General features: G+C 43.3%; 1 protein-coding gene across 1 annotated transcript in view; it reads left to right on the top strand.

Moving 5' to 3' along the window:
- WDR82 (WD repeat domain 82) overlaps positions 1-14969 on the top strand; it is an 18816-nt gene extending 3847 nt beyond the window's left edge. The window contains exons 2-9 of the mRNA XM_030500467.1: positions 1677-1774; positions 4993-5059; positions 5258-5357; positions 7919-8035; positions 8831-8986; positions 9110-9179; positions 10975-11117; positions 11612-14969. Coding sequence (XP_030356327.1) covers positions 1677-1774; positions 4993-5059; positions 5258-5357; positions 7919-8035; positions 8831-8986; positions 9110-9179; positions 10975-11117; positions 11612-11641 — 781 coding nt within the window. The 3' untranslated portion in view covers positions 11642-14969. The remainder of the gene's footprint in view (positions 1-1676; positions 1775-4992; positions 5060-5257; positions 5358-7918; positions 8036-8830; positions 8987-9109; positions 9180-10974; positions 11118-11611) is intronic.

Genomic DNA, 14969 nt, shown 5'->3' with positions numbered 1-14969 from the left:
TTACATGAAAAGTTCGCCTTTCTTAAAACACAGAAGTTCTTTCTTTCCTTCTGTTTGGTAAATGTGCTTTTGTCTGTCAGTCTGTGTTTTCTGAGCTTCTCAGCTATAAATTTCTCATGGATAAGGAAGAGCCAGACTAGGCATGAGAGTCTTACGATGTTTTGAGGTTGGTGGGGTTTCCTTGTTTGGGGTTTTTTCTGCCATTTGGTCAACAGCATAGTTGAGGTAACTGCAGAGAGCAGCATTGGGAAGTGTGTCAGGCGTAATGTTACAGAACTTTGGTGTCTACATTTACATTTGATATGTTGTTTTCAGTTTGTAGCATGTTTGCATCTGAAAATTGATTTAAGAATCTACTGGAAGAACTGGAGAAGAATCTGGGGAGATTGGGTCTGAGTGGTACAGGTGGTGTACGAGGTTTTATTACATGTGCTGTGTTGGCTTTCAGCTAATGGAAGCTTGTCCCCAGCAAGTTCGTTTGAAGTCAAAGCCCTGTGGCTTCTGCTGGTTGAGAATTAATCTTTAAGAATGAATGCCTTTTTCTGTTCTGAGCTGCGAAGTCTCCAACTCATGCTCTTGTTTGGGTGTGTCAGTTTGAGGCTAATGAAAACAAGAAAAAGTTGAGCATTTTAGAAATACCTTGTCTGAGGGTGTAGTCTGATAAACTGTTCTCTTGGCAGCAGTATTGGTTTAAACTGCTCCTGCTGTTTGTTGCCATTCCGGTGCTGTTGTCTTTGGTTTGTGTTGGTAAAATAGTCTGTGGGCTGGTGTAATAACCAGAGTTATGAATTTCTGGATGAAAAATAACTCCCAGAAGAGATTGTATGCTTTCTGGTGTGATGAGTACTCCTCTTGGTTCACTGCCCAGCTTTGAAACCTCTGTGCTTACCTGAGTTGAGAAGAAAGGGAAAGGAGGCCGGTAGAGACCTTGCACTGCTTAAACAGGCTCTGCTGCTGCTGCAGGATACTCTTATTAACCAGCTGCCTCTAAGTTTATTTGCAGTTTAAATTTCTAGTATGAGTGCATCACTTGTTTACCAGACCCCTAAAAATCCAGCTCTGTGTTGTCTTCACTCTCACTAGAATGTCTTTCATGCTGTTGCAAAATGTTACATACCAGTTTCATGCTTTAATTAAGGTTGGATATGAGTATAATTCTCCAGCAGTCTGAGAATCCCTGTGTTACCATTGCTTTTGTAGACTACTGGTATATATATGTGTTTGTGTTAATACTGAGAAGCCCTATCCTCAATGAGACCTACTGTTCTAGGTTTTGAAGTAATGTAGAACAAACAGAAAAATTATTCTCATCTAAAATAAGTAGCAGATGAATGAGAGATTTGGGTGGGCAAGGGAATGATGAGGCAGTGCTGCTTGACATGCTACCTCCTTGTGTTCTTTTTGCAGTAGACATCACGGGAAAAAGAATTTTTGGAGGAGACGCATAAGTGTGTTTTGCAGGTGTTAGAGGGAACCTCAAGCCTAGGGATAGTCTTAGAGAAAGCACCGAGGTCCTTGTTTGAGAATCAAATACAAAAGCTTTTCTTTTTTTGTATAAAAATATCTGACTACTTGAAACAATCTGGTAATAGCTCAGTGAAAACAGGCCTTGTTAATGTGGTGAGTTTGAGCTTTTTGTTACAGTGAACACAATTATTTCTGCTTCCTTCTGTCAGACCAAAGAGAACACTGTACAGTAAGAAGTATGGAGTGGACCTCATCAGGTACACACATGCTGCCAACACTGTCGTGTACAGCTCCAACAAAATAGATGGTAAGTGATCCACTGGAGTTAAGTGTTTTTAATCTCCTTACACTTGAAACTACATGCCTGGATAAATAGCTCTAAAAAGCTGGGGAAAAAAAATATAACAACTTATCACTGATAAATGCGCTGTCAGAAACAGAGGAATTAACGTTCAACCATAATGCACAGCTCTGTGATGTTCCCTCGAGCATGCTGTGAGTTTTGTTCATTGCTGCAATAACTAAGGGATTAAACATTATTAGTGTGATATTCTGTTGTTCACTTTGCTGTTTGATAGCAGTGCCAGCAGCCTTAATTTCTTACATGTGAAATGAGGCAAAAGGGGCATGTGGCAGAAGGTGGGCTACACGGTGTAGCTTTGGTGCACACACAAGTCAACTGCAGAGGAAGGGAGAGGAGGAAGTTCAGGTAACTCAGGTCACTGCCAAACCTGGAGGAACGAGGTCACAGAGCTCTTCTCAGATTGCCTTTGCTTCTGTTAATCTGTTTCTTGCATGTAATAGACAGAACACCCATTTTCATGCTGTTTCTACCCAGTCGGTGACTGTGTCGCTCTGTAAATTGGTGACATTGAAGAGCTTGTAGAGCTTGTGACAGGCGCTCTATTAACCTATTTCAGTTTAATCTAAAATTCAAATTTAAGAACTGGCACAGTTCACAATAATAGCTACATTAATTCTTCCTAAGGTTGGAAACACCTCGTGTTCATTTCAAATTCTGCCTCAGTTTTGTTTGCTGTAGTCTGTCTTTGAGAGTTTTCCAGTGAACAAGTCTCTTAGCACAGCACTTTACAAATGGGTTTTAACACTGTATTTGTAAACTCTCAATCATTTCTGTAATAGTGGTTTGGTTTTGGCTTTTCCTTTGCAGAGATGGATCTTGACAGTCAAGATACTGATGCCTTGTGGTGTGTGCTAGGTTACTTGGGAAAGTTAAAGAAATACGAGTTTAGAGCAGATGGAAGTTAAGAGTTAGGAAGTCAGGCGAAACTAGAACAAGCTGGGCCTGAAACTAGAGGAACAAAGGAGTTTCCAATGGAATTGGATTTAATGGTGTGAAAGGATTAAAAGTATGACAGGAAACACCTTTTTAGTCCATTTCACAGCCTACTTACTATCATTTTTATAATTCATTACTTTTATGCCACATTTCTGACTTGGCTTTAATTTACAATTAAATAACAACCATTTAATGAAGCATTTTTAATGCCATTTTGAGTTCTTAATTTTTGTTTATAAGCACTGGTAAGCCTTTCAGGATCTAAAACTTAAGAGGCTTCATCCTGCAGGGTTGCATTATGATAAATACTTGATTAGAAGAAAAGAAAAAGATAGGATGTGAAAGTATTTGTTGCTGTTATGAACCATAAGCCTAATAAAACAACAGTGTGTTCTGTAGGGGTCCACATACTCTGTGGTCCCTAACGCATGCAGTCTTGGGCAAGACGCGTTGCATTCAACATGTTACAGAGTTATCAGGAGGGAAAATTAACCCAGGAGCGTGTTACAGGAATGTTGGTGCTTGCTGCAAGCATTTCATGTGTTGGAGTTTTACTTCTGAAGATTTCCTCAAGATCTTTGAACCCAGTTCCTCTTGCCTGATTCCAGGCTGAGGTAGTAGTTTGTACAGTTTGAGGGTCTATGATACCACCCGGTACAGGAGATAACTGTACAGGCCACTGCCTTGCCTGGGACAGAGCACTGCCAACAAACAGGCTGACAAAGGATCACAGCCCCCCAGTGCTTCCTCTTTAGCAAGGAAGACGAAGTCCTGCATGGATACTCCAGGTAATGACAGTTCTTGCAGGAAAAACTAGAGATGTGTTTTAACAACAGGCTTGAAGCATGTCAGATCCGGCCGTGATGGGATGTGATGCTGTGTTGGGGGGTTGTGGTTTGGACAGTCACCTCGGGTCACTTAGAGCCTTTCAGGATGGTGTGTCACCAGCATCATGTTTCCAGTTTGATCAGTCAACTTTAGTTTTCTTGTCAGATACAGGAGGGTGGCCTAGAACTGTGCTGTCAGCTTCATGTGAAACCTCAGGCAAAAAACCAACTTGATCTTTTTTTCACAGAAACTAAATACGCTGAATGAGCCTTTCAAAAACTTCTAAACACAGGAGCCTGTATGAGAGTGCTCTGAGCATACTGCATCCTGTTGGCTCTTGTTCTTCCAAGTCAAAAGTAAAAGTGTCCTTTTCCCTCATCTTATCTATGGAGCCTCAGCAGGGCTTGTTCCAGCAGTATGGAGTCTCTTGTCACTGTCTAGTGCAGGTGCAAAATACCAATTTCTTCCATCCAGCAACTGCTTAAACCAGTGTCCTCCAACTAGTGTGAGAAGGGGTTTTGCTGGTGCTGCTTTGAGCTTTCAGTTGTGCTCTTCACGTTTCATCACTCAGAGGCATCTGCACATAAAGATTAAAAAGTGGCTTCTGGGCTTTAATAGTTGTTTCCTTTCTTTTAATTTTGGGAGAAGGTCTCAACAGCATCTTCTAAAATTGTGGGCTACTCTTGGTATGTTCATCTGTACTCAGTAAAATTATACCTTGAGAAATGTGGTGCTGCTCTGATTTACTCAGTATGTTTTTAAGATTGCTTTAAGTGGTCTAAGCTTTAGATTACTCTTCTGTCCTCCTCTTAAAGCTTAGCTGCTCTGGGTGCAGAGAATGTGTGAAGCTGTTGGTTGTGAGTCTTGTCCTGGCTTTGAAGTTCGTGTTTTATCTTCTCTTTGGCTAAAAGCACATTCACATATTACCTGGGCTTACTGTTAGTTGGAGACTTCTTTGCTGGATGTGTACATAAATGAGACGGCAAGGTTCATGCTGTGTGCCAAAACAAAAAAAATGGTGGTAGTATCAACTTAATAATTTGATACTCCCAATTTTGTGAGAATGATGGAATGAAATATCCTGGTACTTAAACTTTAGCAACTTTGAAATTAACTTGCATAAATCACCTGACAGTTTACGTTTAAGATGTATTATGACTTTAGACTGTGGAAAGTATCTTTTCCTGGTGCCTGATTTCCATTTCTGCCTTGAAAAACAAGTTGTTTTATGTCTGTTTCTAACTTGATTCTGTTTGAAAGTCTGACTTGAAATCAAATGACCAGACTTACTCACTGTGGCAAGATTACTGTGTGGGAAGCAAGTTTACTGTGTGACCACTTCGAGATAACATTGAATTTGTGGTGTAATGAAGTTTATGGCTTGTTTCTGGTTTCAGATACAATCCGATACCTCTCCCTGCATGACAACAAATACATTCGCTATTTCCCGGGGCATACAAAAAGGTAAGATGTGGCTTGGAGGCAGTGCAGGAGATGTTGAAATAGTGATTGTAATGAGCTTGAGTTATGTTACATTCAGTTCACTCCGGTTTTTGCTTTGCATTCATGGCAATTACAAGCTTGTACACAGCTGTTGGGGTAGGTGGTGTTCTGTTTACTTTTTTTGTGTGTCTCTGATGCATGTGGTCTTCTGTGTTGCAGAGTTGTTGCTCTTTCAATGTCTCCAGTGGATGACACTTTTATTTCTGGATCCCTTGATAAAACTATTCGACTTTGGGATCTCCGCTCTCCGAATTGCCAGGTAGGATATCAAATTCATGTACATAGCATGTTGCATTTTCAGTTAGAAGGTTGAAAAATGGACATGTGCTTCTTATAAAACAGAAATGCTGCCAGAAATATCTGCTGCTGGTTTAGTGTTGACACCTTCCTGGAATGCTGAGGGAGCCTGGATCAGAAATCTGCATGTTGCATTGTGTAACACCACTTGCTTTCACCTATGACTCTGCTGGAGAGGTGCTGGGAAGAACAGGAAATAACACCCACAGCTCATGAAATAAGAGGAGAACTGGGTGTTGTCAGGCTGCTGCCCCGTGCAGAGGGTGTTCTCTCTTCATCAGCATGTCTCCTGGGTTAGGAATGCATCTTACCTGGGTGTTTATGGTCTGTGTTTAAAATTGATGCCTTGATGCAATGAAATGTGAAGAAACTAATCTAAGGTAACACAGCAGCCAGGTGGTCTGTTCCTCCTTGCATCACCTTTGCTGTTCGTCAGACCTGTTTGTGAGCAGATTGAACTTTCTGGCAAGGCAAAACTACCTTTAGTTTTTATTTCCTTATTTTGCTGGAATACTTTACATTGTTAAGTGGAAGCAGGCTTGTGTGGGCTGAGGAAAGTACCAGAGCTAGCAGCAGGGGCAGGAGTGAAAGACGAGGATTAGAATCTTTGCCTTTTATTGGTGATAAGCTATGTGTGCTTGGAGCCCAGAAAGCCAACCGTATCCTGGGCTGCATCAAAAGAAGTGTGACCAGCAGGTCGAAGGAGGTGATCCTGCCCCTCTGCTCTTGTGAGACCCCACTTGGAGTATTGTGTGCAGTTCTGGTGTCCTCAACATGAAAAGGACATGGAGCTGTTGGAGCAAGTCCAGAGGAGGGCCATGAGGATAAGAGGGCTGGAGCACCTCCCATGTGAAGACAGGCTGAGAAGGTTGGGGCTGTTCAGCCTGGAGAAGAGAAGCTGCGTGGAGACAACATAGCAGCCTTCCAGTATCTGAAGGGGGCTACAAGGATGCTGGAGGGGGACTGTAGTGCTAGAACAAGAGGTAACGGGTTCAAACTTAGACAGGGGAAGTTTAGGTTAGGTACAAGGAAGAAGTTCTTTACTGTGAGGGTGGTGAGGCACTGGAACAGGTTGCCCTGAGAAATGATAAATGCTCCATCCCTGTCAGTGTTCAAGGCCAGGTTGGACAGAGCCTTGACATGGTCTAGTGTGAGGTGTCCCTGCCCATGGCGGGGGGGTTGGAACTAGATGATCTTAAGGTCCTTTCCAACCCTAACTATTCTATGTAGTGTTGCGCTCTCATTTTCCTATCTCATTAGGACCATTTTGCTAATGAAAGAGGACTATTTACTTATTTCAGATGATGTAACCGTAAATGCAACAGGAAGAAAAGGTTGTATTTCTTACAAAATGGTTTTATCTTTTTTAAAACCACACCAAGGTCTTTCTGACAAGAAATGTTAATTTTGCCTTTCTCTGGGACTATGCCTTTAACACCAGTGTGAAAGTTTCCCTTAAGATGAACCTCAGTCTCAGAGTTGCTAGAGATGAGACAGGGTTGTAAATTCAGTAGCAGTTCTGTGATTTATGCTAATGCTTGTAGTTGTAAGAGTGGTACAACTAGGATTTGTGACTGGCAGCTGCATCCTGCAAAGTTTGGGAAACCGGTTGAGGAAGTGTCACTTGTAATTTTCAGTTTGCCCATGAGATGGCAGCCGTACTGCCTGGAAACGTCATCGGCAATCCAGAGATGTCCCACTGCAAGGGCCCCGAGTACTGGCTAGCTTACTGCGCAGCCCTCAGACATCACAGGGAAAACTGGCTTCAGTTGGGAAGAGAGTAGTCGTAATGTCTCTAGAGAAGCATGGTACTTCGGAAATGCAGAAGCTTCTTAAATAAGATCAGATCTTTGTGTAAATCAACAATATGTGCATACAGTTACAGAAAGACATTTGGCTAATACACACAGACCTGCCACTCAGGATACAAAATCACATATCTTGTTGCCTTTACCAAATCTTCTCATAGTAGAAAAGACTTGTGAGTTAAGGAAAAATTAAAAATAAGCACTGATAGTAATCTGTCAATTTTAATATGTAAGGTGTGTTGGCTTCCAGCAGCCTTGAGTTTGCATTAAACAGGCAGGAAGAGTTCAGCAGTGGTGCTCACTGGAGCTGTTTGTACTTGCTTTCAAATTATCTTGTTTTCTCCTCCTTCACAACCATCATTGCTGTCAGTCCCAGCAGCAGTGTTTTGTGGTGCTGTCTGGTGTGGTTATTGATACAGCCACATCATCCTCCCTTCTCTGGGTACTTTTTGGGTGGATGTGAGCTCAAATGAGGTCTCGATTTGTTCTAATGTAAACTTTATCATTGCAGCAAACTAGGAGCTCCATATGGTGGCCTGAAGTAGTCACTTGCTTTTGAGAAGCTGAATTCTGAACCTTTGTAAAACCTCAGTATTTACAATTGAAATCCAGTTGTTCAACCCACAGGCTGCTCTCCTGCTCGCAGTGGGCTTGAAGGGTGACGATAGAAATGTATCAGTTTCACAAAATAATTTGGACTACTTTTGGTTTCTAGGGTTTAATGCATCTCCAGGGGAAGCCTGTGTGTTCTTTTGACCCAGAAGGGTTGATTTTTGCTGCTGGAGTCAATTCTGAAATGGTGAAGCTTTATGATCTCCGTTCTTTTGACAAGGTGAGCTACACTAACTTGACTTCTTACACTTTTTAGCTTGCAAGAAGTAGTCTAAACTCAGTGCACAGAGGCTGGATTTCTTTACCCATTTCTTACTTCATATCTGGGGTACCTGCTTGACAGTACATGTCTCCCAGACAGAAAAGGATACATGCCGTCACCGAATCCTGAAACCCATTCTTGAACCAATGTTAAAGTTTACTTCTGCTAACTCTTTAACCTGCTCCAGACTCCTGTTTAGGCTTTTTGTTGTAGTTGTTGTGATTTGGAATTTGTTTTGTTTTCCTTGCTGCTTTTTCTGGAAGAACACTAGCAAAGATGGAGGGAGAATTGGCAGAAAGAATGGAAATTTCAAAGGAAGCTGTAATTGGGTGGCAGCTGAACTGGCTGAGCACTAAGCTTAGTTAGTTCCATGGGTTTCAAAAAGTCGGATGACAATAGCACTGGCTTAAGCTCTTTCTCTAACCTCACTTAGCACCCTCCTGTGAAAACATCCTACTTTAAATTAATTTCTGCTGTTGAATGTGGTAGAGTATGGGATTGTTGGGTGTTGAAACGCCCCACCGTGGCTCTCTTTTGCTATGGAAACTGTGGATTCATACTTTGAATATTACACATGCAGTGACATCTTTTTGCCATGACACTTTCCTTTGGTATCTTAGAACTAAATACTAAATATATGTAAATACTAAATAATTGAAAAATCCGACTGTTTCCTCTGCTAAAGGCTAAAATCAGCCCCTTACCAGCAAAGCATGCAGAGTCTACATTATATTTCCCATTTTTCCTTTGAAGGGGCCATTTGCTACATTTAAGATGCAGTATGATCGAACATGTGAGTGGACAGGCCTGAAGTTCAGTAACGATGGCAAACTCATCCTCATATCAACTAATGGAGGGTTCATTCGGCTGATTGATGCCTTTAAAGGAGCTGTCCTGCATACATTTGGGGTGAGCATGCTGCCTGGGCTACCTGCTTGAAACCTGGTGTCAGTTTTGGGAGCAGGTGCCCTTTGGTTGTGGGATGACTGTGGACATACTCTTTACTACATCTTCTCCTATTCTGTGCCACAGGGTTATAACAATAGTAAGGCTGTCACGCTGGAGGCATCATTCACACCAGACTCTCAGTTCATCATGATAGGTAAGATAATTCCTCTTGGAAAGAATTTCAGTGCTCTGATATTAGGTGTATTACATAGGACAAAAGTTGTCTGTGGGAAGCAGAATGTATTTAAATAATACAACGCAGCTGTCAACTTTCCTTACATTGGCAGTTTTGTTTTGTTAGTTCACTCAGCATTTTCTAGGCTGAATGTAGGTGGGCCTGCAAAAAGACTTTTAGTTTTTCCTTTATATAGGAATACTATTCCAAAAAAGATAAGAAACCAACAAACTGTTGTAATATGTAGGGACCTGTCATATAAATTATGTCAGTGACCCTCATCCTGTGGCCAGGATGCACTCATGGGCTGCCTCAAAGCATTTCAGGGCTGTCTGTTGTGGTCCGGCCTCCACCGCCTGATGCGCAGTGCTTGGGTGATGGGTCTCGTAGCCTGGTGTGTTTGTACAGCTCTTGGGGATAGTCCTGCACCAGTGACATGTGGGGCAGCTGCATTTTGTTCATGTGGCTTTTGTAAAGCCCTGTCCGTAGAACAAGCTCTGCTTAACCCTTGATAGAAGCAGTAGGCATCAGCCTGATGGCTCTCAGTGTGTGATTCCTCTGACCCAGGCCCCCTCCTCACTCAGGGAGAGGGACTCCTGAGTGAAGTGGGTGGAAAAAAGCAGTTGCAGCTGCTGTAAAGCCTGATGCTGCAGGTGGGTCACCCCAGGGTAAGCATTTCAGGCACACTGCTACCCTGCAGGACCCGTGAACACGAGTCAGATGCATCTGTGTAGTGCTGCCCTCTCCTAGCACTTCTTTTTGGTTCTTATTTATATGGCTGGTACATCAAATGTGTTTAACTGTGGTAACTGGTATCTGGATCCTCATTTTTCCTGGATGAGTGATGGTCTTGGCAAAACTTCTTTTTCTTGTTCTAGCTGAGAACTTCCTGATTGCAGAGAAGGGTGGGGTCCTTTGTTGGGTCTGTCTCTGGAGAGCACTTTGTAGCACATATTTACCTTCCTGTTGTGCCCTTCCACATGAAAACTGTAGTGGAAGAAGTTCCAGAACACTTATTTCTGTTCAGTTTTTACATGTGGTTAAGTTATAACTTGTGCTTTTTAATTTTTCCTCCCTAAAAGGCTCTAACTACAGAAGCAGACGAAAATTCTTTGCATTTTTTTATTAGGAATATTATTTAAAATGAGGCTAAAGCAGAATCGAGTTATAAAAATGTTAAGTTCCCAGCTTCAGAGTTTGCAAAATGCCATTTTAAAGGAAAAAACCCTGTCTTGTTGTAGCAATGTGGAGAGTTGACATCTCCAGTGAAGCTTCTGGTATTTGATCTAGTGCATTGCAATGTGATTACCCTCAACAGTAAAGCTTTTGATTTGATTCTGTGCCTGCCAAGTGCAATACTTACCTCCTTCTGTGTCTGAACTGAGAACTTGGGTGAACAATGACTCTCACACCAGGTTTTGGCCTCTTGCACACTGATGCACATTTGCAAGGGTCTTTCCCCCTCAGCTGGATGCTGTCAGTTCTCCTTATCCTCTGGGTGACTGTAGCTGTTAACCCCTTCACCAGAAGAGCATTGCACTGGGGTGTGTAGTTGAGTGTCTGCAGTGCAAAGATATAAACTGCCGTTTGGAAACAGGTGTGTAAATGCAAGTGACATTTAGTAAATGCCCTAGTGATAGTTTTTAAGCTTAAGCTATGAAGATGAGGCATGCTTGTTCCTGCAGTTCTCTGACAGAAAAGAACATGTTCTTCAGTTTCACTGCTGGCCTCTCCCATGTATCTTCAATATCTTGTTTTCCACTCCTGCCTGCAGGTTCAGAGGATGGGAAGATTCATGTTTGGAATGGGGAGAGTGGGATGAAGGTGGCTGTGCTGGACGGGAAACACACAGGCCCTATAACCTGTCTGCAGTTCAATCCAAAATTCATGACTTTTGCTAGTGCATGTTCCAATATGGTAAGGAAAGTGTTTTAAGTTCCTCCTAACTCAGTGAGGTGCTGACCTTTTTAGAAATGGATGTGATAATGCCCAGTGCCACTGATGGGTATTTCCTTGGGCTTTGATGAGAGCCAGGCCCCTGTTCCCTGCCAGTTATGCTTTGATTGCACCTTACCTGTCAAGTAGGTACATGGGGCAGCAGACCTGGCAAGGCAGTGTTTGAACATACACGTGAAAGCAGAACAGTGAGTGAAAGCACACGCAGAAGTACCGAGTTCTTTAGGTCACTGCACATGGCTGGTGTTTTCAATTTGTGTAAGACTGGTTTGCTCTGGAGAACATGCATTGCAAACCAAAGCAAAGATTTTAACCTTAAGCTGCTGGGAGAGTGTTGCTGCCTCTTTGGTAGTCTCCTTGTATGCTTATAGAAGGTAGCAGAGATCAGCTCCTGGAGCGTGCTGTAGGAACGATTTCTGTTCTGTAAGAGATGTTCTTTCTTTCCTTTTCTGTAGGCCTTCTGGTTGCCAACTATCGACGACTAATTCCTACACTGCAGCTGCTGGCAGATGACTTCCATACTGCTAACAGCAGCACATCATTGCAAGCATAATATTGGAATTGCCTGAGTCTCCTAGACTGCATTCCTGTTCCTGAGTATGTTTCCATATGTCTTACCTTTATGTGCCGCATTCCTTTGCGAGGACTCCTCCACTCGGCCTCCTAGCATGTTCAAAAGCAGCATGCTACACGACCTTACCTTCCAGTCCGTGCCCAGCAGGCTTCAGCTGAAGTTGGAACTGACACAGTATTATTTCTAAGAGCAATGAAGTCTGTTTTATTTCCAAAATGTTTGTGGCATTTTTTTAAGCTGTAATTGTGTGTTTTCCTTCTGTAAGTGCACAAGGCTCTTGATGTTCCAAGGTGGAACGTGCAGTTCCTTCCCATAAGTGCAAGTTTTTCACATCTGGGATCTCTGGTTTCACTTCAGTCCACAGATGGGAAGTTAATTCCGTGCCAAATGCAAACACTGACAGTTTTCAACTTACACAGCAGATGCGGGATTCTCTTGCAGTGGAACATGCACCAGAAGAGCGGGTGACTGTAAATATACATGATACAACCTGTCATCCTTTCATTTGGTGATTTAGTGTGCAACAAACCATACAGGTTTTATCCACTGCCAGAGCTTGCCAAAGCCTCCTTGCTGTTTGTTGTGCCAGCATCCTGGAGGGCACAGACAGTGCTGGTGAGGTCCGGCCAGTGTCCCAAGCAATAAAGGAGTCTGTCAGCAGGAAGGTGGAGAAACCAAACAGAGACTGAAAGCACAGACTGGCTGTGCATCTTCCTTATGTATCATCTTGCCTGATCTTATTTGTAAATACCTGGGGGAGGGGAGGGCAGTGGGAATGGGCCATATTTTTTTACTTTTAGATATTAAAGAAAATGATGTGGGCCAGTATTGTGAGGTGCCCAGGCTGTTTACCTCCACCAGTACAGTTTTCCCCACCTGGTTTGTAAATAAGCCCCATTAAATTTTTCCCACACCTGGCATAGACCTGCATCCCATTTATAAAACTGACATACAGTTAGTTCATGCATTTTGTTACAGGTCCTGCAGGTTTTGGGCGATAGCTCTGAAAGAGCAATGCTTCCTTTGGCAGATGGTGTCTTCAGAATTGAGTTTTACAAATTTTACCTGTGACTGTGCTGACTCTGCTTTACTGTAGCCCTGCTCCAAGGAACACCTCTGCACAGAGCTGGAAGAGACATGCTCGCCTGCTCCAGAGGGGCTTGTGGGCAAGTGGCATGGAATGGTTGGCAAGCTGGTCTTCATGCCTGGTTCCAGTTTCTTTTTCCTGCAACACTGCAGTGATAAATGCATCCGCCAGCAGGCTGGGACAGGCTCGGCATAAATGTGGTATTCATTGTGTTCTCGCCTTTCCAAACAGACTTGGGTTTATGTGCTGTGCCGCAGCTTGGAGAGTTGATTCTTTCCCTCGTCCAGTCATGTGTGCTTTCCCCATTCCTAAATGTAATATGCTGGTAAGTTGACAGGCACAGGAATGGGCATGTTCTCCCTGCTCTCAAGTGCCAGTCTGTACTGGAGAGCCATGCGCAAGCATTTTACCTTGGGTCGGTTGTCTGGATGTTTCCTATTGCAGTAAAGTTCATCTCGGCTGTGGAGCCCTGTATATAATCAGACCATGTCTCCCTGGAAAAAGTCAATCAGCTTGTAGGAGGGCTGCTTCTCTTTTATTTTTTCTCCACAGCCCTTGTCAGTGGGAATGTGCTGTGCTAAGAGCTGGGGATGGGGAGTGAGCGTTTCTCCACTGCTGGTTCCTCTAAAGCAGCAGCGGGTGCTGAGCTGCAGCGTTCCTCTGTGACAGTGGGCAGGAGGACTGGCACTGGGCACTCCCATAAACCTCACGTTTGGATCACTCCTGTGGTTGAAGCTCCTCCGTAGGCTCTGTGGCTTGCCTCTGCTGATGCTGCCACATGATTTGAGAGCCATTCCTAATGGCACAGTTCTGCAGTGTGAGTTTGCCATTCTCCAGACTAAAGGAGGGAAGGGAACAGTGGACGGATGTTTTCCATCTTGCCAAATAGGCGTGCTGTTGGAGATGCAGATGAGATTCATGCTGTCCCACTGCCACCTCTAAATGCCCAGCAGGAAGGGAGATGGTTATCTCTGTCCTCCCGGTTGACTACTTCCCACAGCCGCCTCTTCAACTCAGTATTGTTGCATTTCAGGCTGCTTGGTGCTATTTTACCTTTGTTGGTGTTTCTGTAAGCAGCTGTATTTTGCAGTGGTTTGTATCATTACAGGTATTTGGGGTTTCTATTGCATTTTAAGAGTTTAAACTTTCAGTAGCAAATCATCTTTCAGGGTTTTACCAGGTCTGTTGCTTGAGGAAGTGAGCAGACAGGGAAGCATTTGGAAGTCTTATTCTAAAAATGCTCTTTGCTGATGTGGTTTGAGCACTTGTCTAAAGACTGTGCTTCAGCTCTCTTCCACTTGCCATCGTGTAAAACATTGTGCATTGCAGCATGGAATCTTAAAGAAAAGGAGGAGCAAAGGACTGATCTAGGAGGACACGTACATTAAGAACATCAGTGCTTTTGGGAGTGAAAATAAATTTGCAGGTTTGTGTACAACACAGCACTAATGCCTGGTTCAGCATTAAAGCCTTCCCAGGGCTGATTGCTGCCTGCAGAGGCATCTTGCTTGGTTGATGTAGCACTGAGTGTTTTCCACCTGCCTTTAAAAGAGGGAAATGTGCCAAGTATTGTCGGGTAACTGGAGTATCACGTGTTGCTAGGAGATTAGATGGGAAAGGTGAATAAAGCTTTTAGCTTCCATGTGCTTCTCTAAAGACCTTTTTTCAGAACAAGGTGGAATTGTGACAGAAGAGACCACCTCTAAATAAGTTGCGGTGGTGGCTGAGCCACATGTGCTTGGGCTGCAGGAGCTCTTGGGTGTAATTCTCTTCTCAAAAGTTAATCTTTGAGAGATTTCTCTTTAATTGAGGCTCCCATGTCCTCAGTTCATGTCCCAGCCCCTGCTCTGGGGGGACACAGCAACAACTGAGTGAACAAATTTGGAAGCAGCAGTGTATCCTTTCCAATGCCTCTTGACTACCTTTGCACTTTTAGAGACTTCACCTTGGTTTTGGGTCAGGGGCGAGGATCCTGGTGAGCCTTTTGGAAACTGGTCTCTTTGGTCATGAGCTGGTTATGGGGAGTTTGACTCCTGGGTGGTATCTGCCAGATGGGTGTAAATACATAAAGTCAAATTATGCTTTGTCACAAAATAACTACATATGTGGAGAATTCAGTGTTGTGGCTGTTAATAAATATTTTGTAGAGACA

This window comes from Strigops habroptila, chromosome 11 (genome assembly GCF_004027225.2).
Source record: "Strigops habroptila isolate Jane chromosome 11, bStrHab1.2.pri, whole genome shotgun sequence".
Lineage (NCBI taxonomy): Eukaryota > Metazoa > Chordata > Aves > Psittaciformes > Psittacidae > Strigops > Strigops habroptila.
This window is presented reverse-complemented; position numbering and strand designations above follow the sequence as displayed.